At 37.3% G+C, this 23,358-nt stretch overlaps 1 protein-coding gene across 1 annotated transcript in view; it reads left to right on the top strand.

The window, feature by feature from the left end:
- The first annotated feature begins 16,792 nt into the window (after window positions 1-16,792).
- The window catches only part of ham (hamlet), a 111,548-nt gene continuing 104,982 nt past the window's right edge, over window positions 16,793-23,358 (top strand). Inside the window, exon 1 of the mRNA XM_073964746.1 lies at window positions 16,793-18,961. Coding sequence (XP_073820847.1) covers window positions 18,895-18,961 — 67 coding nt within the window. The 5' untranslated portion in view covers window positions 16,793-18,894. The remainder of the gene's footprint in view (window positions 18,962-23,358) is intronic.

Below are 23,358 nucleotides of genomic sequence, written 5' to 3'. Positions count from 1 at the left end.
GGAGTATCTTGTTATTGGTTAAAAAAACAATTGTTGTCCACAACATGTGTCTTTTAATATGACCAACTGCTACAGGGTATGAGACCCTAATTATCGTTAAGCCACAATAAAAATGTTTTTGGTAGATATGATAACAAAATGACCGAACAACAGAAGAAGTTACTCATTTTTTAACGATGACATTGCCACGCCCCAATTGCAAACACATGTCACATTCACACACACACATTTGACACAAACACACAACTGTTTTTATACAAGTAATCAAGAGATATGTACATCCATTCACTTGGCTGGCTTAGATGAGTCAACCTGCAAATTATGTTAATTTTTTTGGAGGAATTTATTCCAGATTCCTTTTCAGACAAAACACCGTCGCTTGATGCAGCTTTTGATTGATTTCGCTAAATTTATTGAATGTTGCACGCACTTCAATGGGTCTCCAGTAGAAACTGTGCTGTAAATGGCTAAACGTTTGACTTGACTTCGAAAACAAATCAACAACCAACGTCGTCATCAACATAATCATCACCATAAAATTCAAGGACTTTTTGCAATGGCGGCGGCCTTGTTGCTTTTGTTTTCTTTTTCAGACTTTTTTGTAATTCTTTTGGTATGCATTTAGAGATCCCTTTCCTCCGCACTGGCTCGGTTAACCTTTAATTGCACACAGAGCTCCTTCTCTTCGTGGTTAATCGTCAGATACATTCGGCTTTGTATTCCCAACGTCTGCCAGGCGATTGCGAACGTATGTGCGAGCGTTTGTTTGCCTTTCACTCAGTGTTCACTTGAAGCTGGCGCTGGGCCATTTGCCCTCTTAACACACTTCATTAGTTGATTATTTTTCAAATGCCGAACAGTGCAGAACACGATAAAAAAAAACCAAATTCAAGAAAAATACCATAGAAAACCCCCGCAAAATATCTGCCAACAATTACAGTAAACGACGACCTTAAACGCAATGCAATACAGAGCAGAGCAAGTGCGAGGGCCAAGATGGACGAAACCTACGACGTCATATTGTTCTTAACGAATTCGCTCGTTCGAAATTCTTGGGCGAATTCATCTTTGCTGATAAAACATACTCACACACATTCATCGTCCATCATCGAAAAGCAGAAGAACTAAGCTCCACCCTTTTGCGATTAGAGCGCATGCTTGATATGAGAACTCATTTCCACTCTTTCTCTCTGTGGCGTATGAGTGTTGTTGGTCCCCATCTTTATACAGAAGAGATTCACTTGACAAACGAATGAAAAGACAACATACAAGCTATGCAATGGAACTAAAGAAGAAGACTTTCCATCGGATAGCATTGCGGCGTGTAGCAATGTGGGGCTGTGTTTGCGTGTGTGCACGCTCGTATGTACAAAATTGTATCTCTCCATTGAGGAGGAATAAACACACATCCCCACATTTTACAAACGAATAAATACACTCTCTTCGGCAGATAATTGGGAGAGATAAGAACGATAGGGCTCTTCGTTTGCCCGCCAGTCAGAAAACGTTGTTTTTTTCATTCAAATGTTTGGAAGTTGGAGAGGGGGACAAAATGAAAAAATGCGTTACATCAAGAACATAAGGCAAAAAAACACAGAAAAAGAATATTCTGAAAAGAGAGGAGCATCCTATCACCCACATCATTATGGCATATTTGGGAGGTGGTGGGTGATTGTGGGCGTCCCCCATTATAATGGCACAATATTTTTGTGTATCTGTCAGCTTTATCTTTTCTACATCCAATTCAAACTGTGTACAAGTCTGCTAAAAATGGATGCCACTTGGTTGCTGTTCTGCTGTTCTCTACTGCTGTCTGCTGGCATCCTTTTAAAAGCCAACAACAATTACCACCCACACTCATATCGTGGGTCTTTGGCGATGGCAGAGGTGGCTTTGTGATTTAATGTGAATTGTGTAAAAGACATTCATATTTCATTATTCTCTTCTCCATTTACAACGACGACTACACTTCCCCACCTTATCATATACCACCCCCTCCCCCACCCCATAACAGCAGAAACCGAAGCCATTAAAGTAAATATTGCAGATGTGTTTTTATTTGAACATATTTCGTATTTTATGGTTTGTTCAATTCGGTTTAACAGCCACAAACCAAATACAAAATGTAAACGAATCTCATGATTATTTACTTCTCCAAACATCGACCATCATACCAAGCTTTACAACCGACCAACCTCCCATCCGTTTGATATACGACACTTTAACAATAAGGCCATCGATTGGGGGCTAAGGTGTTTAATCTTATTTTAGATAGAATCTGTTTCAGTTTTAAATTTACAACATTAAGTACCGGAGAGGGTTAGTACATTCTCCATTTAGTTCGATTATTTCTATCTAAAAAAATTTATTGGTAATTTATTACTTATTTTGATAACAAATAGATTGTCATATATTTATTATGGTCAATTTTAAAGCAATTGTCGTTTGTATTTGAAAAAAAAGTTTGTCGTCTTTCGATTTCAATGACGATTTATTAAAGCACAACTATGGTCCAGTTATCAAAAAACTCTAGGCACTGACCGTTCAAATGTCGAGACCGCCAAGACAACGATTTATTTTGAGTGTTCAAATATCAGACTTTTTTGAAGTTTTTTGATGCTTGATCAGAAAATTTAACGATTCTTCTTAAATTACCTTCGAATTTTAACAGATTTTCACCAAGATTTCTTTTATGAATTCTTTTTATATTTTTCTACGTTTATTTCCGAAAATCTGTCGAATACTCTGCACATTCTCTAAGGAAGAATTTTGATTTCGGACAATAATATCTTTCCATTTTCGTATTTTTTTAGAGCTATATATATCTGAAATTCTTCAGAAAACTAAATAGTCGCTCAGAATTTCCTAATGTTTCGTACACTTAACCCAAATATGTATATAGATTTCGATAAGAATTCGGCATCAGAATCAGAAACTTATGCAAAGTTTAGTTCCATAACCGGAGGCAACAATTGTTAGCTGGTAAAGCACTATAGCTTATGCGGGTATATACGCTTTGAAAACCTTCACGTCACAATATTTTGTCTACACGTAGACCTAATTCAATGGACTGTATGGCGCATATTCCTACCGTATCACAAAAAATAAGTAAATAAAAAACTTTTGAAACTGTTGTCTCAGGATAGTAAATAAAATTACACAAATATCTTAACTGCAGTTTAAGGGGCTCCTGTAGATTTGGATTTCTTTATATCAAAAGTGATGTTGTTCCTAAAATAAGTCCCGGAAGTCGTAATAGCACAAACAATACGTCTTCGTGGATATAGGAGGCGTCTTCAACAATGTTAAGGGCTGAGTACATAAGCTGCCTTGCCTGCTTACCTTGCTTACTTCTGATAAAATAATAAAAAAGAAAAGGGCAACCCAGTTCGAAATTTGCTCGGCCTTCTTTATTCTTTTATTTTTATTATGTCAGAAATGAAGCAGGAAAGCAAGGCAATCAGGCAATTCAGCTTATGTACCCAGGCCTTTAGTACGTCAGCAATAGAAAACGTTCTAACATCGGCGTGGAACCATTCATCTATAGTAGGATAACGACCATGTTGCAGAGTAGACTCATTACTGCCACACTAGGAAATATAATGTTGTCAAAGCATATAAATCGTGAAACTCCAGAAGGTAGGGAGATTTCGCCACTGCTTCTATCAAATGATGAATATCTGTCAATAGATATTCACATCAAAGCAAGTAAAACTCTTAATGCTGCAACGCTACGTGTTTTAGAAATGTGGAAACTACCTTAAGAGATAGCAATTAATGCTGATTACTGGAATCCTGCAATAACCTTTTTCCAGGAATTCGAATTTCTAAACAGGAAATAATGAAACCATGGATCAATAGTTGACGGGTTTTGACATATATGCAGCTGTATACGGCCGACTCTAAGATAAATTGTGGAGTCGGCTTGGGAGTCTTCTCGAAAGAAGCAAAGATCCAAGCGGCACACCTAGCATTAAAATCAAACACAGTCAATTCAAAGCTAGTAAAAGTATGTAAAGAAGAACTTGCTAAGTTAGGGCGTCTGGCCAGAGTAGTTCATACACGGATCCCATGTCTAAAGGTAAGGAAAAAGTAGACAAAGTGACCCCAGTAGAATCTACTTTAAACGAACTTCCAAAGGCGTCAGTTGCAACACAAATGGGAATATCTTCAAGGAATAGCTATCTCAAGCAGAGATCAGGTGAGACAATACTGTAACATAGCAAATATCGAAATCTTCACGACCAAATTGCAACATCAAACGTACAAAGTTTTTGATCAGTCAAAAACGATGGAACCAACCTAGACTTTTTGCGGTGTTAACCTGTCACTAGGCTATTGGTAATCATGCGAAACGCCTAAAACTGCCCTATTAAGATCACTACCACAACTGCGGAAATGTCGAAGAGGAGGAAACGGTTGATCATCTTCTCTGTTCCTGCCCTTCCCAAATGTCACAAGGATTTAAAATTTCAGGATTGTCACGACCTTCCGAGATTTCTCAATTAATCAGATTGGATATATGTATGTAATTGCTAATGAATTATAACGGAATAGCAATCAGTACACGAGTGGTTCTGCTTTCAAAACGGTTAATTACACATACTAATTGAGGATATGAAAGACCAATGAAGTTCACTATAGAAAGCACGTTTTATATTGCTGAGCTTCAGCGATGTTCGCATGAACGAGTTTTTTTTATATGTCACAGCTTCAGACAGGCCATTTCTGAAACTGAACGTCTTACTTTACTTTTTCAAAGCTCTGTTTTTAGTTAAAGAATTCGGAATTTAAGCACAGACTCGTAGATCATGGTCCTGAAAACATTTCTTTATACCATCAGCGTTTATACTAACGAGGGTATATTTACTTTCATACGGACAAAATGTGCTTCATCGAAATAATGGTTTTAGATCCCAAGTATGTTTGGACGAAATCTGTTTCAGACAATTTGCAGTCGATTCAGTCTGTCTGGTTGGCTGGAGCGCCCAATAACTCTCGAACGGACAAACGATTCCGTCCAAAATTTGGCGTTCGTAATATTTTATCCAAACTTTGTTTATGTTCGAAAATCGGTCATATCGATCCACGACTTCGTGTATCTCTCCCGCAAAATTTTGCCATCGAAGATGAGGCATATCGGTCCATTGCTTTAAATCGATATTGTCAATAAATGAGGTTCAAGTTTCAATTCACACAGGCTGAGGGTATATCTCTGTCGGCAAAGCTGACTGATACTTTTTTACTTGTTTTCATCGGGTTCCACAGTTTCTATCGTTTGTAAGCGTCAATAGGCTGTGTAGCCCATGTTATCATTAGTGAGTGTTACATGTAGCTTCATAGACCTCTAGTATTAACTTGAGATTACACAGGAACCGAGACAAGTCCTAGACCTTTGTCCAGTTAAAACCTATCAAAACCACGCTCTATGTCTCCTTATTATACTTTGTACCCATCAAACTACTACGACACCAGTTATAGATGCATTTTTGTTACCGTTACGTTTTCTTTGAACGGTACCGTGACATGACTCCCAATATTTGTATTTCAAATGAATAACAAAATTAAAACATATGTAGCTTTAACATTTTGAAAAAAAATAAGTAGTATAAAATCGAACTATATTCAACATTTCAGCAAATTTTGGCCTGCCGGTTGTGTATATATTTTTATACCCTACATCACACTGTGGTAAGGGGTATTATGTGTTAGTGGTATATATGGTATGTAACGTGCATAAGGAAAAGAGATAGACCCATAGTTCCTTCTGAGTTGATTTATACATGTCCGTCCGTTCACAACGTACAGGTCGCATTTATTGTCCGATTCAGCTGAAAACTGGGGAATATAATTTTTTTAGCAATAGGAAGAACGCTATTACTTTTAGTGAAAATCGGTTCAGATTTGGATATAGCCCCCATATATATTTTCGGCCAATTTCAGGTATTTGCTGCACAAAACACGCTATATACATCCGATTTCGATGAAAATTGGAATTGGTGACTAAATTTAGGTGTGCCACCGATTTCACGTATTTGCTGCTCCAAACACGCTATATACATCCAATTTCGATGAAACTTGGAATGTGTGACTGAATGAGGTGTAAAAATATATGTGCCAACTTATATCGAAATCGGTTTGGATATAGCTCCCATATATATTTTCAGACGATTTCACGTATTTAATGCACCAAACAACCCATATCTGTCCATATTTGATGAATTTTTGAATGTGTGACGGAGTTCAATGTAGATATATGTAAGTGTGCCATTTTACATCGAAATCGGTTCAGATTTAGATATAGCTCCCATATATATTTTACATATTCACAGTGGTGTAGGGCCGGACTTTGATCCTTTCCTTACTGGTTTGTTTGTTAGTAGCCATTAGCATTTCTAAATAAGGAAAGTGAAAAAAATTGTGCAATTTTTTACAAAATATTTGCAATATTTCAAAAAATTCATAGTGCAAGTTCCTTCTGAAAAACGAAAATCTCCGCAGACGAAAATATTTTTGTAAAAAGAGCGAGATTTTTTAAGAAAATAAATAAATGAAAAACCAGTAAGGAAAGTATCAAAGACGGGCGGGCCGACTATATGATACCCTACACCACTGTGAATATGTAAAATATAAATCGGAGCTATATCCAAATCAGAACCGATTTCGATATAAGTTGGCACATTTATTTCTAGACCGAATTCAGTCACACATTCCAAATTTCATTGAAATCGGACATATATAGCGTATGTGGTACAAAAGATACGTGAAATCGGCCGAAAACATATATGGGAGCTATATCCAAATCTGAACCGATTTCGATATAATTTTGCACACTTATTTGTAGACCAAATTCAGTCACACAAGCAACATTTTATCAAAATTGGACGTATATAGCGAGTTTGGTACATTAAATACGCCAAATCGGGCGAAAATATATATGAGGGCAATATCCAAATCTGAACTGATCACCAAAAGCAATAGCGTTCTTCATTTTGCTAAAAAAAATTGTAGTCCCCAATCGGACAAAAAATGCGACCTGTAGGCTGCGAACAAAAATACATGGACAGACAGACGGACGGACATGCATAATTAGACTCAGAAAGTGATTCTATGTATATCCCTCAAAGGAACTATATGTCTATCTCGCTTTCTTTTGCACGTTACATACAAATGCACAAATAAGGTGTAGGGTATAATAAAAAGCGCCACAGGCGAAAATATTTTTGGAAAAAATCGCGCGATATTTACAAAAATATTTTCACTATTTAAGAAAATAAAAACTTTTTGTAAAATGTGCAAATACCTCATAAAAAAAAAAACAAAAACACGAAAGGCGGAAATGCTTTTGAAGAATCGTGCGATTTTTCTAAAAATATTTTCAAATTTAGGAAAATAATTTTTTTTTTTTTTTGCAAAAATATGGAAATACTTTAAAAATCGCTAGATTAAGAAAACGATTTTTTTCTTACTACTACAAATTAAGAAAAAAATTATATTTACAAGTTTATATTAACAGTTTTTAATAATTAATATGTATACCAAATGTCTTCGTCGAATACCATAGGCTGGCAAAACGTCTCCGATATAAAAAAAAAATTCGTTGGGAGTTATAATTTTTTGGAATTTATGTCCGCTTTGGTTTACGGACTTAACTCCCAACGAATTTTGGTCAATCTAGGTCTGTACTGTGCACTCTTTTATCCATAAATAGTCACATTTTATTAATGAGTCACCACATACATTTTCATATTATTCTATTTTTCTTTATAAACTTTCCAGGCGATGACCTATTTAACAATTTTATCAACAGTGACTGGAAAATGCTACAAAAATAAAATAATAAGACAATTATAGATAAGAAGCTAAGCTTGCATAAGATCGCTCTTCGACACTGTCACAATAATAATAAAACTAGATACAACAAATATGGAGTAAGGCACTGAGCTACCAGCCACACTTGGAAACTGATTACAGAGAATATGGACATGGAAGACAGATGCATTGTATCCGAATGATGCTGTGACCCACTTTTTTCTTATCGTTTGCTTGAAATACGCACAATAAAACTTCAGATAGAAATGGAAGAAGAGTATTGCTTTTGCATGGCTAAAAATAATTATTATGAACATCCTTACATTGCTCTCTGTATATTTGTCTGTCTGTTTTGGTTTTGCTCGTTACGCTATGACTCTGAAATATTTCCTATTGGGGATATGGAAAAAATAAATATAAAATTGAAACTTTTGAATTACTCTCACTCAGCCCAATAATAACATCATAAATAAAAATATAAAAATTCAAAACTACAATGGACTGACAGAACAAATAAATAAATGATCGCTACAAACAATAACAACAATAACAATATCTTGAAGAACACCCACACACAGATGTGTGTATTGGGAATATGAAAACAAAAAAGAAAATAATCAAATATTCGTATTATTCATTGAGCAATGGAGGCGCTAAGTAGTAATGAATGGATTTGAAGGATGGCAATGGGCCAGTGCTCTGCGCTGCGCTGTTGTTTAAAAACACAAGATAGAGAATTTTTATATGCGTAAAATCTATAAAAATAACTTCATAGCTGCTAATAAAGATTATCGTTTAGGTAAATGGCGCAATAACAGTGGGCTTCATTGTTGAACTTTGTTTATTTTTGAATATGATTGCTTTGAAGCAACTAAGTATGTATACACATACATTAGGGTGACCATATTTACATATTTTCATGTGTTTTCCATTTGATTAAAAAACGATGTAGTTATATGAAATTTCGTGGGGATCGGTTAACTCGTGCCACCTGTAGTGGAATTCTGTAACACATTTTTGAGTTACCGACAAAAATCGGTAAAATTAAAACGCTTTAAATTTCGGTAAAAACGAAATTTTTCGCTAAATTAACAACCAAAATAAAATCAGCGCTAAGTCCTACTGATAGCAACAGCGTTGTCCACTTTAATTGATACTTTTCATTCAAATTTTGCATTTTAGTTTTACCGATTCTTGTCGGTAACTCTAAAAATGAGTTACAGAATTGCACTACTGATCGATCTTTGTTTCCATAGTAATTTGTATGGCTCCAAAGGTGAATTTTCTCGAAAATGCTCTATACGCCGCAATTATTACCCAGTCAAGAAATTTTACCAGGTCATTGTTGTGGCTAAAAAATTTACTACAAAAATTTATAAAAATCGGGTCAGGTTTTGATAGTGCTCCAATATGAAATTTTGGACATTCTAGGTGTTAACATCCAAGTCGATTTTCACAAATTTTTGTAGGATTGATTTTTACCAGTAAAATTTGTTCATCAACTGGGCAATAAATGTGGTATTTGTGACATTATCCATCCAAAAAAAGAAAGAATTGAACTGTCGACAAAGGGGCAGCGAGTACCACCTGCAACAATAAATGTCATGACGATCCGAGATGTCTTACTAAACTGTACTTGTGTCTGTCTGAGATACCCAAAAAAGTGGACCGATACAGTCCATATTCTAACCTTAACTATGTATAGAAATAGTACGATGTGGAAAGTATGGCTTCAAGAGTTATCCTGCTCCAGCTAGCCAGAAACGAAAATAGATCAATAAATATCTTATTTAACAACTAAATAGGACACATTTCGTTTATTGGGTCCTTACCCAGCAAACCAATCGTACCGACTTCGTAACGAAATCGGAACAAAATGTCGGACGTATCGTCCGAAATCGTAACGATATCTTAACGAAAGTTGTATGAAGTGGTTGACATAATTTCGGAACAAAATGTCGCAGCGACATCGGATCGATTTCGGTCCGATTTCGTAACGAAATCTGAAGAAAATCCTTAAGAAATTCGGAAAGGAAATTTCTATCCGACATTCGTCCCGAAATCTGAACGAAATCGGTACAAAGTCTGAACTATTTCCTCTCCGAAAAATCGTTTAGAAATCGGAACGAAATCTGAACGACTTTGCTTCCGAAATTGTTCAGACGTGTCGGACATCAGACATTTGGTTTGCTGGGTATGTAGACCATAGACGAGACTGGATTACCCAAGTCGACGAGAAAACCAGGTTACAACTTTAATACGATGAAAAATGTACCTCATCGAACCCACATAAGTTAAGACCAAATTTGTTTCAGACAATTTGGGGTGAATTTAGCCATCTCAGTCCGACTGTGTGGCTGGAGGGCGCATTTACTCTCAAAATGTGTCACCGAGTAGGTAAAAACATTAACACTTTATTTAATATATTCTGAAGATTTCAGCTAAATATTCAATATTCTACTTTCAAAATTCTTTCAAAATATTGTTATTTGTCAATGTTCTAGCATAACCATGTTGAGCAGTTTTAGTTATAAGAAGTCTTTAAGCCATGAAGTTCAAAATTGCGTATATTTTTCCGCATGTCCATTCTTCGCATCAAAATCACCTTAACAATTAAATTTTGCCAAAAAAGAAACGATTTTGGTTGGGGAGCATTGCTTGAAAAAATATGCATAGAAAATATATGAGGATTTCTGAGTGAATTGGACACTTTTTCAAAAAATCGTTTTTTAGATATCGAGCCTTAAAAAGTCGAATTCTGTAAAAACTATATGCAAAGAAATAATCATAACTTCGTTAGTGTTGGTCCAAATAGAAAAAATCTTTTATTTTTTATTTTCTGTTGTTTTATCAGCAATCTAATAAAACTAGAAAAAAGTACAGTGGGTTTGGATACAATTTTCGCATTTAATATTTAAAATAAATTTTTATTAATAATTTTATGAACTACACAACTTACAAAATTTTAAACCCTATTTGGTAGTGGTATTGGAATAATTATTTTTTCTACTTTTTTATTCTTGTCAATAATGTTTTTCCTTTATAGCAGTGTGAAACATTTGCTACTTTACCAAAAAATAAAAAAAAACAATTAAATTTTTTGACATTTGTTTGTTGTATGTACTAATACCAATTTTAATTAATATTTATTTTAATTTATTTCACAAAAAAAAAAAAAAAAACAAATATCAGCAGAGTCACGCTTAAGCATCAACAGCGAGCCTCATTTTTTCAGGCATTTTAATTAAGGGCTTTCTGTCCTTGTAAGGGAAAACATTCTTGTAAAAAAACCAATAGTAACATTTAGTACTATTCGTCGTAGCCTTATAGTAGGTATTTGTAATACCATTTTCGACCACATCGAGCCTCAAACAAAATTTCAGAATTTGCATTCATTTACAACCTTTATCAACGTTACACACTAATACTCACCTTAACTCCAAAAAATAACGATATCAGCACTTGAGTACAATTGAGTACAATTTAGTAATTTCCGTATACCTATGTATATAACGTCTTTCGACAACCACTTATCTCAATCATTCCAAATCTCAGGATTCCAGTTGTATCCGTTCGTCCAATAGCAAATTGTACCAAACTTAATACCTTTTACTACTCTTCGTACCCATAAGTACGAATTTCCAAAACTACCTCAATACTATACTCCAACAGTAATCTTAATTCTTTATCTCAGGATCCCTGCTTTATCTGTTCAGCCAATTGCAAATTGTACCAAACTTAGTAACATTTAGTACTTTATCTACCCATAAGTAGCAATTTCCAAAACTACCCTTAATCCTAAACTCCAAGTGTTATCTTAATTCCAAATTTCAGGGTTCCAACTATATTGCTTAACCCAAATGAAAATCGTACTAAATTTAGTCCCATTTAGTACTTCTCGTACCAGTCAATACGAATTTCCAAAGCTACATCAATCCTACAACCCAACAGTAATCTTAATTCCTTATCTGAGGATTCCTGCTTTATCTGTTCACCCTAATGGAAATTGTACCAAACTTAGTACCATTTAGTACTTTTCGTACCCATAAGTACGAATTTCCAAAACATCTTCAATTTCACACTTCTACAGTAATATCAATTCTAAATTTCAGGATTCCAGCTCTATCCGTTTATCACAATCCAAACTTACCAAATTTAGTACCATTTAGTACCTTCCGTTCCCATAAGTACAAATTTCCAAAACTACCTCAATCATACTCTCCCACAGAAATTTTAATATAACTTACACGATCCCAGCTCTATCCATTCACCCAAATTCTAATTGTACCAAATTTAGTACCATTTAGTACTTTCCGTGTACATACGTACGAATTTCTAAAACTACTTCAATCCTACACTCGAACAGTTATCTTAATTCCAAATTTCAGGATTCCAGCTCTATCGGTTCATTCTAATCCAAATTGTACTAAATTTAGTACCATTTGGTACTTTTCGTAGACAAAAGTACCAATATCCAAAACCCTTTTCTTGCATCAACACCCCTTCCTAATATTGATTTCATACCAAATTTCAAGATTCTAGCTATATTCTTTCAATATATACAATTGGCACTAAATTAAAAAACTTCTAGTACTTTTCGGTACCAATTGTACCAAATGTAGTATCATTTAGTAAGTTTCATACCCATAATAAAGAATTTGCACAACTTCCTCAATCCTACACTCCAGCAGTAATCTTAATTCCAAATTTCTGGATTTCTGCTTATCCGTTCACCCAAATCCAAATTGTACCAAATTTAATACCATTTAGTACTTTTCGGGTCCATAAGTACGAACTTCCAAAACTACCTCAAGCCTTCACTCCAACATTAATTTTATTTACAAATTTCAGGATTCCAGCTCTACCTGTTCACCCAAATACAAATTTGGTACCATTTAGTACTTTTCGTACCCATAAGTACGAATTTCAAAAACTTCCGCAGTTCTACATTTCAACAATATGTTTCCTGCTCTTGCTTCTTTCTATCCTTTCACCCAAATCGAAATTGTACCAAATTTAGTACCATTTAGTACTTTGCGTACACATATGTACCAATTTCCAAAACCATTTCCTCATATCAATACCACTTCCCAACCTTGATTCTGATACCAAATATCAAGATTCTAGTTATATCCGTTAAAAATACACAATTGATACAAAATTTAGTAACCTTTAGTAGTTTTCGTACACTTATACTTCGAATTTCCAAAAACCCTTTGGTACATCTTTCTGTCTCGACATCAGTGACCATCATTCCAAATTCAGCTCTTTCCGCCTGCCTAATACAATATTTAGTACCTTTTAGTACTTTACACACCAACCTACACACCAACAGCAACCCACACTCAAAACTTCAAGCTTCTAGCTTCAGCCGTTTCGGCTGGGAGATGATCTGTCAGTCAGTCACTCACTCACTTATGACTAAGCTCCTTTATATGTTAAGATGTATCTCTTAAAGATCTTAAAAACTCCGTCATTTTTCGATTTTGAGAATGGCTAAATTTATGATCAAAAAAACTACAGCTTGGAACTTGTATAAATGGGCATCCGAACCGAACCTACTAAATATTAAAGTGATATTTTCACCAGAAGATGATTATTTAAATATGAATGAGGATTTGAATTTGAGATATTAACTGGACAAACTTATAGCGGGCACAAACAAACTTTATTCATTAATACCCACTAATACTGGTACAATAATTGCTAAACCATTTTCAGAATCGAAAAAATAACGAAGTTTATAAGATGTTTAAAACAAAAAAACAAATATTAATAAAATAAACTTTTTATAATTTTTTTTTTTTTTTTTTTTTTGTAAAAAACAAATTTTGCACAGTTGTTTGGACTTCTTGTTTCTGAATTCCACAAACGACTGGCGTCCGCACATATAGTTGATTACTCAACGTTTCAAACATGGCTAGAGATTAGTCTTCTCTATATCCTCGAACAACTTGGCATGGTTGACGATATCGAAAGCCTTCGATAGGTCAAGAGCCACCATGACTTTTCGGTCGCACGACCTTTTCTGGTTCAGTCCTCTACTGATATGTGTGGATATGGCGTCTAATGCTGTTGTAGTACTATGCATTTTCCGAAATCCATGTTGATGTTGGGCAACTGAAAACACCTTCTCATCGGCCTGTACGATTCACCTCTGCTGGCATCCTTGCCAGGCTTCAGTAACGGGACCACCCTGCCAACCTTCTGGTATGATATGGGTGGCTAACGATAGGTTGAGGACACTTGTTAAATACTCAACTCCAGGTTCATCCAGTTGCTTAAGCATTACCATCGATATTCCGTGTGAGCCCAACATCCCACATCATATATTGTGGTTGTACCTCCGCGGCTCTTCTTATACGGCGTAGCATACTTCGTTTCCCCCTATCACTCTCGGGGTGCTCTATGAACTGCCGATTAAAATAACACTCGCACCTCTTTGGGTCAGTTACTGTCACGCCGTTGAAAGTAACTGCTGTTCTGTCATCGTTCTTTTACGGATTCGAGAGTGATTTAACCGTTGCCCACATTTTACTTAATCCTGCACGAATGTTGCATTGCTTCAGATGGTCTAGCCACTTTTTATGTTCGCCTACTAACCTGTTTACTTCAAGAATAAGCTCTCTAACTCTTGGGTCATCAGGGTTCGTACGACGAAGCTCATCACGCTCATTTGCTAGTCCCGTCGCCTCTGCTGGGAAATTTGGTCTTATTTCGGGTATTCGACCAGCAGGTATGTATCGAGCGGCTGCTACATGATGATGTCCCGGAAAGTTTTCTCAGCTACTCGATGATCTGATGGAGTGGGCAATTCTCTGAAGCGGTGATTGGCAAATTCTCTGAACCCTTGCGAATCAGCTTTCCCATGGTTCAGGAAAGTACGAAGTTCAGAGGTTATGAAATCGGGTGGTCTGTTTACGGAGACGATAATAGGGAGGTGGTCTGAGCTAAGGGAAATGACGGGTTGCCAGGATACGTCATTTATCAGACCTGGTGACACTATGGTGATATCTGGCGAGCTGTGGCAGTCTCATCTATTTCTCGTGGGAGCGTCTTCATTCACCGTGTAAAACGTGGAGCTATCAATTTGCTCAGCCAGCGCTGTACCCCTCTGGTTATTACCTAGGATGGAATGCCAAAGCTCGTGATGAGCATTGAAGTCCCCTAGCACCAGACTGTTATTATCCTCTAAAAGCGAACTAATATCGGGCATATAACGCCGGGCACAGCTGTTCATCGGCGGTATGTACACATTAAACAACTCTTCCTCGGCAGTACCACACTATACTGCTACCCCCATACATTCTATGTATGGGTCACTAGAGACAAGCTCAAGCGAGATAGGTCTGTACTGGACATACTGGTGTATCAGGAAGGCAAGTCCTCCTCCTCCGCGTCTTGTGTGATCCTTCCGCAAAACGTTGTAACCATCACAACGCAAGCTACAGGTGGCGGTGAGCTTTGTTTCTTGGATCGCGGCGACCATGATGTTTTTCCGACTCATAAAATCTACAATTTCGTTGACCTTATTGCGGATACCGTTCCAATTGAATTGCAGGAAAAATGCATTTACGGGCCGTTGAACAACAACTTGTGGTGTTAGGTGCTGCATTTGTTGTTGTTGGGGAGACTGTGGGGGCGTCTCGTATTGCGACGACGAAGGATCAGACGACGACGTAGAAGACGCACTGGGCGATGTGCTGACGCAACAAGCAGCAACATACTTATCGCTGTAATCCCGGGTGCTACTAAGGCCAGAGCACCCACGAATATGTAACCATTCCATACATCCATTACATCTGGCAAACGGAACAGATCCATACTGGCCCGGGGTTCATCTCTATCCCGGCACGGACCAGAAGAGCTCGGATCAGACATTCCGGGATAAATTGCCGCTCCCATGGTGAAGAAAATATACGAACACAAGCCATTGTTGTTGTTTAAATATTTAAAACAACTAATTTATTAGTGGTTTGGCATTGATTGTCAAGTTTCGATCCTCGCCGCAGGATCTTGTTCCCTTGTTTCTTGTTTGTGGATATTCTCCACCGAAATTGTTTTCTATAACTTCTTCAACAAAAAACTGTTTATACCCAAACCAATAAAAATCAAAATTAAACAGCTATCCCAATAAAAAACGCCACCAATGTTCTAGATAAAAATTGATTTTAAATACTAAATCGTATATTGCGCCCAAGCCCACTGTGCAAAAAATATTTGTGGTATTTTTTATTAGACAAACAACAAAAACAACAAAAAAATACATTTTTGCACATAGTTTTTATAGAATTTGACTTTTTCAAAGCGCCATATCTCTGGAACCATTCGTCAAAAAATCTGAAAATATACTGAAATATGTTGCCGAGGAGCAAAATCAACTCAGCAAAAAATAAAGGAAATCAAAAACCACCCCATGAAAAATTTCGGTTTTCACTCAGAAATCCCCTAGGTAATTTTATTGCTTTCGCTTTGGAAAGTTCCGTAGTGTGTTGTTAACCGGCCGTCTGTGGCAATCAATCAAGAATATAACACTCCATTGTGCATTTCCACTGATCATATTCTAAAAATATATCATCAATGCAAGCAAATATTGTTCCTACCCAAACACCCACCAGAACTTAATGATGCATTTAATGTTAAACATATTAGTATAACACGAATTTAGCAACACATAATGGCAGATAATAGACCAAATCCATATATCCTCCTTCTCCATCAGCAAAACAGTGCAAAGAGAGTCCTAATTTTAGATCGCAATAGTGGAGATGGATGAAAACTAGGTCGGAAGAGAATTAGTTGAACACATACATACATATTTATGTATTGTTCCTACTGGCTACATGGTCACTTTTAGAGCAACGTAAGTGCACAGTGGGCTGCCCATAAAAGATGATGATAAGACATATTTGTCGTCGTTGGCTGTCATAATCGTTATAGAAGTAGAAATTGAATAGCATTTACTATAACTCACGAATATGTTAAGCAAATGCTCGTTTCACACAAAGCGTAACTAGAGAGCAGCACAGCACAACCGAACGAAAATAATTTGTATGCCGGATGAGGAGTCCAGTAATCATTTCTAACACTGAAACAACAGAATTCAAAAAAAAAAAAGAAAAGAAAAAAAAACACAGATACAAAGCTGTAACAACAACAAAATATAACAAAGCTAAGCACCACCAATACCATCAACCCATCCGATTTGTTGTTTTAAAATGGGAGCAAACTCGTCAAAATTATATCTGATTTATTTGCTTTCTAGTCAGTCGCAGTAAAACAGATCGCCGCCATCATTCATTCACACATTAGGAGAAGTGATTTTAATAATTGAGGCGACATCTTTACGAGTGTTGTGAGCTCGGATTAAAACAGAACATACACAAGGAGGATAATAAAGAATAACGCGAAGCAACAGTTTCAAAATACAAAATTTGCAACACCTTAAGATTTTCATTCAAACTCCCAGCTCTCCCATGAACTAAACCACTTTACCAGCCGGGGTGTTATGGTGACCAAGGATCAGGTGCTTGTAGTGGTGATGGTGGTGGTGTAAATGATAATTGTGGTGGTTGTGTCAGTATCTCAGTGCTAATGTGCTTGCGTGACTTGATTTGCATAACGCCAACGTCGGTCGGTCGTCATATTTCACAGAGTCAAAAAGAGTCAACTTATGAGGTGCGAGGTCAGTCTGCCAGCTATCCAGCCAGTGAAAAGAAAAACCATCAACTATCATAACGCAAAAAGGAATCAGTCAGCCGACACAACGACAGTCCGAACGTGTGCCACAACAATAGTTACTTTTGCCATTGTCCTTATTCTCAATGAATATCCCCCATCCACAGCAGCAGCAACAACAACAACTACAAGGTGGCATTGTGTTCTAGTCTCTGCATAGAAAAAGAGGCCTATTACTAACTTTAGTTGCTGTTGTTGTAGTTGTAGCACTGACTGACTGACTGTGATTGTTGCCATTGTAGTACTGGCTGGTTTCCACCTGGATTTGTTGTAAATGAGAAACAACGGCGGTAACACCAACAACCAAGAACGGAGCAACATTACAAAGCCCTAACACACTACTTAGACTTTGGAAACAACAGTGGAGGAGGCCTGTTTTTGTAAAAGCCACCAAGGAAATGTCTCGTCAGTCGCGTCTAAAGAGTTTCAACGAAAACAGCTATTCATGCTGAATAGCTGAGTTCAAAGCACAAAAAATCCACAACTCTAAGTAAACAAGCAACGACCCTTGGCTGGCTAACCGTAGATGTAAAGCCCAGGACCCTCGGTAAAGAAAAGGAATAGCAGCCACAACACAGCTAGCCCCCAAATGAAGAAAAACAACAAACTATTGGGATACCTGAGATTTTCCAGTAGCCGCAAAAACGCTTCTTGATTTTAGAGAACAACAACAAATGTGTTTTGTGTGTGGCCGTGTGTTTCAAACGTACTTTAAGTTTTCCAAACCAATACCTGAGTAATAACGTTGTGCCTTTTTTCCACCGTAAAACGACAAACGATTTTGCAAAAACAAAAATTACCACAAAACCAAAATACCCGGTATATGAAAATTCAAGGTGAATGTTCCTCTGCTGTTCAGTTCCGCTTTTTCGCAAAAAATACAAACAAAAAAAAAACATCTAAAGCTTCTATGAACTCTGGCAAAATAAAAGTGTACAAGAAAAGCCGGAGGATGAGAATATTATGAACCTGTTGTTCACATCAAGGGTTCAACAGAGTGATGTATGTCTGTTAGTACATATGTATATATGTATAAGAAAGTGTGTGTGTAAGTTTACCTATGTGTCTGCCCCGTATGTATTTATGTATGAATGTACGTTTGTCGAGGATATTGTGGAAATTCAATTGCAAAACAAAAAATATGCAAAAAAAGTTCATCTGAAAAAAGTTTCAATTAATTGACCCACATTCTTCTTGTTGGCTTTTGATTTAAAGTGTTTCAGAATATAAATCTAAAATAAAAACAAATTGTTAGTGATCTAAACCGAAGTGAACATTAAACTCAACGTAGAAAAACAATCAAGTGATATTTTTCCCTAACGTGGTAGGATTACGTCTGCCCAAATGTTTATGTCTTCTCTGCTGGAGCAAATTATGAGGTCTAAGGCTCAAGCAAGAAGGATTAGTCAAGGTAAGTGAAGCGTAATTCGATATATTTAATACGACTTCAACTTTTTATTAATAAGTGGTTTTGACATTCGTATATCCAAACAAACATAAATTATTAGTAGGGTACATGGTGGGAAGTCTAAAACTAGAAAGCCCTTATGCAAAATTGACATTCAAGGCTTTTATATATAAACGATATATTATACATTAGGTTTATTGACCAAGCTACCTTCATAACAAGTAAAAAATTAATCGGCTTTGTCCTCAGGCTAGACTGCACATAGATTATTTACAGTAAAATCTGGATTTAACTGAATTTTGTTTGGCTCACCGTGGTTCAAAATCGTTTTTGCTGGTCAACATTTTGTAAATTTTGAATAAATAAAGATATTTTTTGTTCGATAGATAGACTATAAAAATAAAAAATATATCACAAACCACTACACTACATGTTTTGTACTTTGGTGAGAAGCGCTCATCAGGTGTATCTTGTGTGGCAATCTGACTATGTCTCTACCCTAAATTTTTTGAAATTTTAATACGAGAAACGGTAATAGAAACCATTAAAAAAATATGAATCGGTTTTGTCTTGTGAATTGAAACTGAATACCGGCTACAAAAGAAACACCCTTTTTCCAGAAATTGGGTATTTAGGGGTTTTCAGAATTTTGTGGCCATTTTTGAAAATTTTAACTTGCCGACAAATATGTGGATTAGGATTAAAGCTCAAAAGTGTTGTGAGAAGTTATTTGAAGAAAAGGATCGACATAGTACATTTGGAAGTGGATATTATTTTGGGAGTCCTTTCTTTTCGATAGACATCGATCAGACCACTCATTTCAGTTGGTCACCGCATATCTTATAGGTTTTGGACCAATATGTCGGGAAGCATGGACTTGCCCACGAAAAACATAATATGGCTGTAAAAAGGATCCCAAGGAGAAGCATAGGTGCAAATTTCCAAAGTATCTTCGAACAGATTATAAACTGTGGATATGGTCCATCATTGAACTTAAAATAAGTTTGGGCAAAATATTACGAATGCCAAATTTTAGACCGGATCGATTGATCTGTTCGAGCCATCTCGCGCTGCAGCTATCTCGCACGGTGCCATAGGGATTTCTTTGCAGCCTTCCGGCCATTTCACCTGAGAAAATGCATTCACGAATTATCGTGAGCCCAATTTTAGCGAAAAGTTTTAAAGTATAGAAGGAAGGGGGGGGTGGCGGCTGGTTCCGAAGGAATGGGCCGATATAGTGCACACCATTTTAGCGAAAATTTTTCAACTATTGTGGGGGAGGGTGTGGATCCATATCGCCCATTTTCGAACTTAAACTAAATTTGGAGAAAATATTGGATCGAAACTGTTGATCCGTTCGAGAGTCAGACTGACATTGCTAGCCAGACTGACATTGCTAAATCGACTCCAAATTGTCTGAAACAGATTTAATCCAACCATACTAATTTCGATGACGCACATTTAGAGTATAATTAACATAGGTAAAATAAAACAAATATTATTAGCCATGTACTTTCAGTACATTTAAAAAAGTGTTAAACGGTCAGCGCGGGCGAGTACTTACTTAGTTAGCTGGCCCATTACAGAACATGTGTTCCATAAGCCGAACTAAGAAAAGATCTCCAATTCTCTATGTTTAGTGCTTCGCTTTCTCGAATACTGCACCTTGTCATCTCTTTATCCACTTGTTTGCGCCATCTATTCTTTGGCCTGCCAATTCTGCGTGCACCGCCATGCGGCCCGAATTTATACGCATTTTTAGCGGGTTCATCATGGCTCATTCTTATGATATGGCCTAGCCAAAGAAATCGTTGCATCTCGATACGTTTATCTATACTGATGTCGTTGTATAGCAGATACAGCTCATGGTTCATACGACGTCGATATTCACCGTCAACGCAGATTGGTCCATAGATCTTTCGAAGAATTTTTCTCTCAAACACACCAAGCACTGCCTTGTCTGCTTGCGCAAGTACCCAGGCTTCGGAACCATACATCAGCACGGGTAGTATCAGTGTTTTTAAACCCTTGTTTTTGTTTGACGAGATGTGGTTTTATTCCTAAACTCCTTACTCAGCCTGAAGTAGAATCTGTTGGCCAACACTATTCTTCTTCGTATTTCACAACTGATGTTGTTGGTTGTGTTTACGGCGGTGCTGAGGTAGACGAAGTCCCTTACTACTTCAAAATGATAGGAATTAACGTCAACAGTTGGTCCGATCTCTATGGCGGCTTTGCACGGCGACGTTTACGGCCTGACCCACTTTAGCAGATTCTCCTTCGACTTCTTCAAAGGTATCAGTTACTTCCTTTACCGATCGACCTATGATGTCAATGTCAACCAGCCATATGTTGTTTGTATATATTGTGCCACTTCTTTTCACCTTCGCATCTCGTATAACCTTTTCCAGCAGAATGTTGAAAAGATCACACGAGAGTCCATCACCTTTTCTGAAACCTCTTTTGGTACCAAACTCTTCGGAGAGGTTCTTTCCTATTTTAACTGTCGATCGAGTATCGGTTAATGTCATTCTAAAAAGCCGGATGAGCAGGGATACCAAATTCAGACATGGCTTGGAATATCTTTGATCGTAGGGGGCTGTCGAAGGCTGCTTTATAATCAACAAAAAGGTGGTAAGAGTCGATTGCATCTCTTGGGTCTTGGATTTGCCGCAGGGTAAATATCTGGTCAATGGTGGATTTGCTAGGTCTAAAGCCGCATTGGTATGGCCCAATTATTTCATTGACCATAGGCTTTAGTCGTTCGCACATTATCCCTGACAATATCTTGTAGGCAATAGGGAGAAAACTTATGCCCCTATAGTTAGAGCATACAGTCTTTCTCATTTCTTGTGGACAGGGCACAGGATTCTCAGGTTCCAATCGTCGGGTACTCGTTCTTCCTGCTAGATGGAGCTAACTAGCTGATAAATACACCTTATCAACGTGTTGCCTCCGGTTTTGAACAGCTCGGCTGGTAAGCCATCGGCTCCTTAACCTCATCGTGGCTGGGCGGTAGACATTCAATACCATCTTCTGGGATTGGATCTGTGGTATCCTCGCCCTCTTCGCTACTATCGGATACAGTTTGGAGAAATGTTCCTTCCATATCCTGAGCACACTATCTGTATCAGTTACAAAATTACCTTGCTGCTCTCTACAGGAGGATGTGCCTGTACCAAAGCCATCTGTTTGATGTTTCAATCTTTGGTAGAACTTTCGGATTTCATTCTGGCTCCTGTACATCTCGATTTTTTCTCCCTTTTTCCTGCGGAAAAGACGTTTCTCCTCTCTCCTTTTCTCCCGATACCTCTCTCGTGCTACTGATTGTAGAGTAGCCCTATATGCCGCATCTTCGGTAGCAGTACGACACTCCTGGTCATACCATGGATTCCTTGGTGGAGGTCTCTGGTATCCAAGTATGGATTTTGCGGCTATTTGCATGGAGTGTGCAATATTTTGCCATTGTGCTGATATGAGGAGTGCTTTCATTAAGCAATTGGGCTAATTGAGTAGAATATGCTGTGGCTATCTGTTGTGCTTGCAGCTTACCGATGTCCAACTTCCGCGTTGTATCTGTTTGTGCTTTATTTTCAACGTTTAGACGGGTACGTACCTTTGCGGCAACAAGGAAGTGGTCAGAATATATGTTTGCTCCTCGGAACGATCGTACAGCCAACACGCTTGATGAATGTCTTCCATCTATCACAACATTATCAATTTGATTTCTTGTTCTTCGATCTGTCGACAGCCAGATGCCCTTATGAGATGCTTAAATCTGGTACTGCTAACTACCATGTTTTTTGCAGCTGCAAAGTCTATCAGCCTCATACTATTGTGAGATGTTTCACTGTGGAGACTGAATTTCCCGACTGTTGGGCCAAAGATATTCTCCCTTCCAATTTTGGCATTAAAATCGCCTAGACTAATCATAATGTCATGGGCAGGGCAGCGGTCATAAGTTTCTTCTAAGCGCTCGTAAAATATATCTTTGGTCTGTTCGTCCTTGTCTGTCTTTGCTTTTAATCGAATTTCAGCTAGTCTTTCATTCACTGGGGTGAAGCTGGAGACCAGATTTTTAACCTCCGACCAACTACAAATCCGCAACCAAACTCATGCTTTGTGTCATGGCAGCTATAATACAGTGCGTCACCTTTAGTTGTTATTGTGACGCCTTTCCCGTTCCATATAGGAATGGCAGTAATGTCGGCCTTGTACTTTTCAAGTACATCAGCCAATGCATAAACTGGACCTTCTCTATAAAGAGTGCGAACATTCAAGGGACGAATACAAACGTATATATGGTAAAAGAGGACATTCTCAGGAATCTTTCTACTCAATTTGTGTAAACGCGTATTAAAACGTTTCTAAAAGCCAACAATCTAACCTAACAAACAAAA

Source organism: Musca autumnalis, unplaced genomic scaffold (genome assembly GCF_047663935.1).
Source record: "Musca autumnalis isolate F117 unplaced genomic scaffold, ASM4766393v1 scaffold_2, whole genome shotgun sequence".
Taxonomy (NCBI): Eukaryota; Metazoa; Arthropoda; class Insecta; order Diptera; family Muscidae; genus Musca; species Musca autumnalis.
Note: the sequence above shows the minus strand (reverse complement) of the source record. Positions and strands in the feature narration are given on the sequence as shown.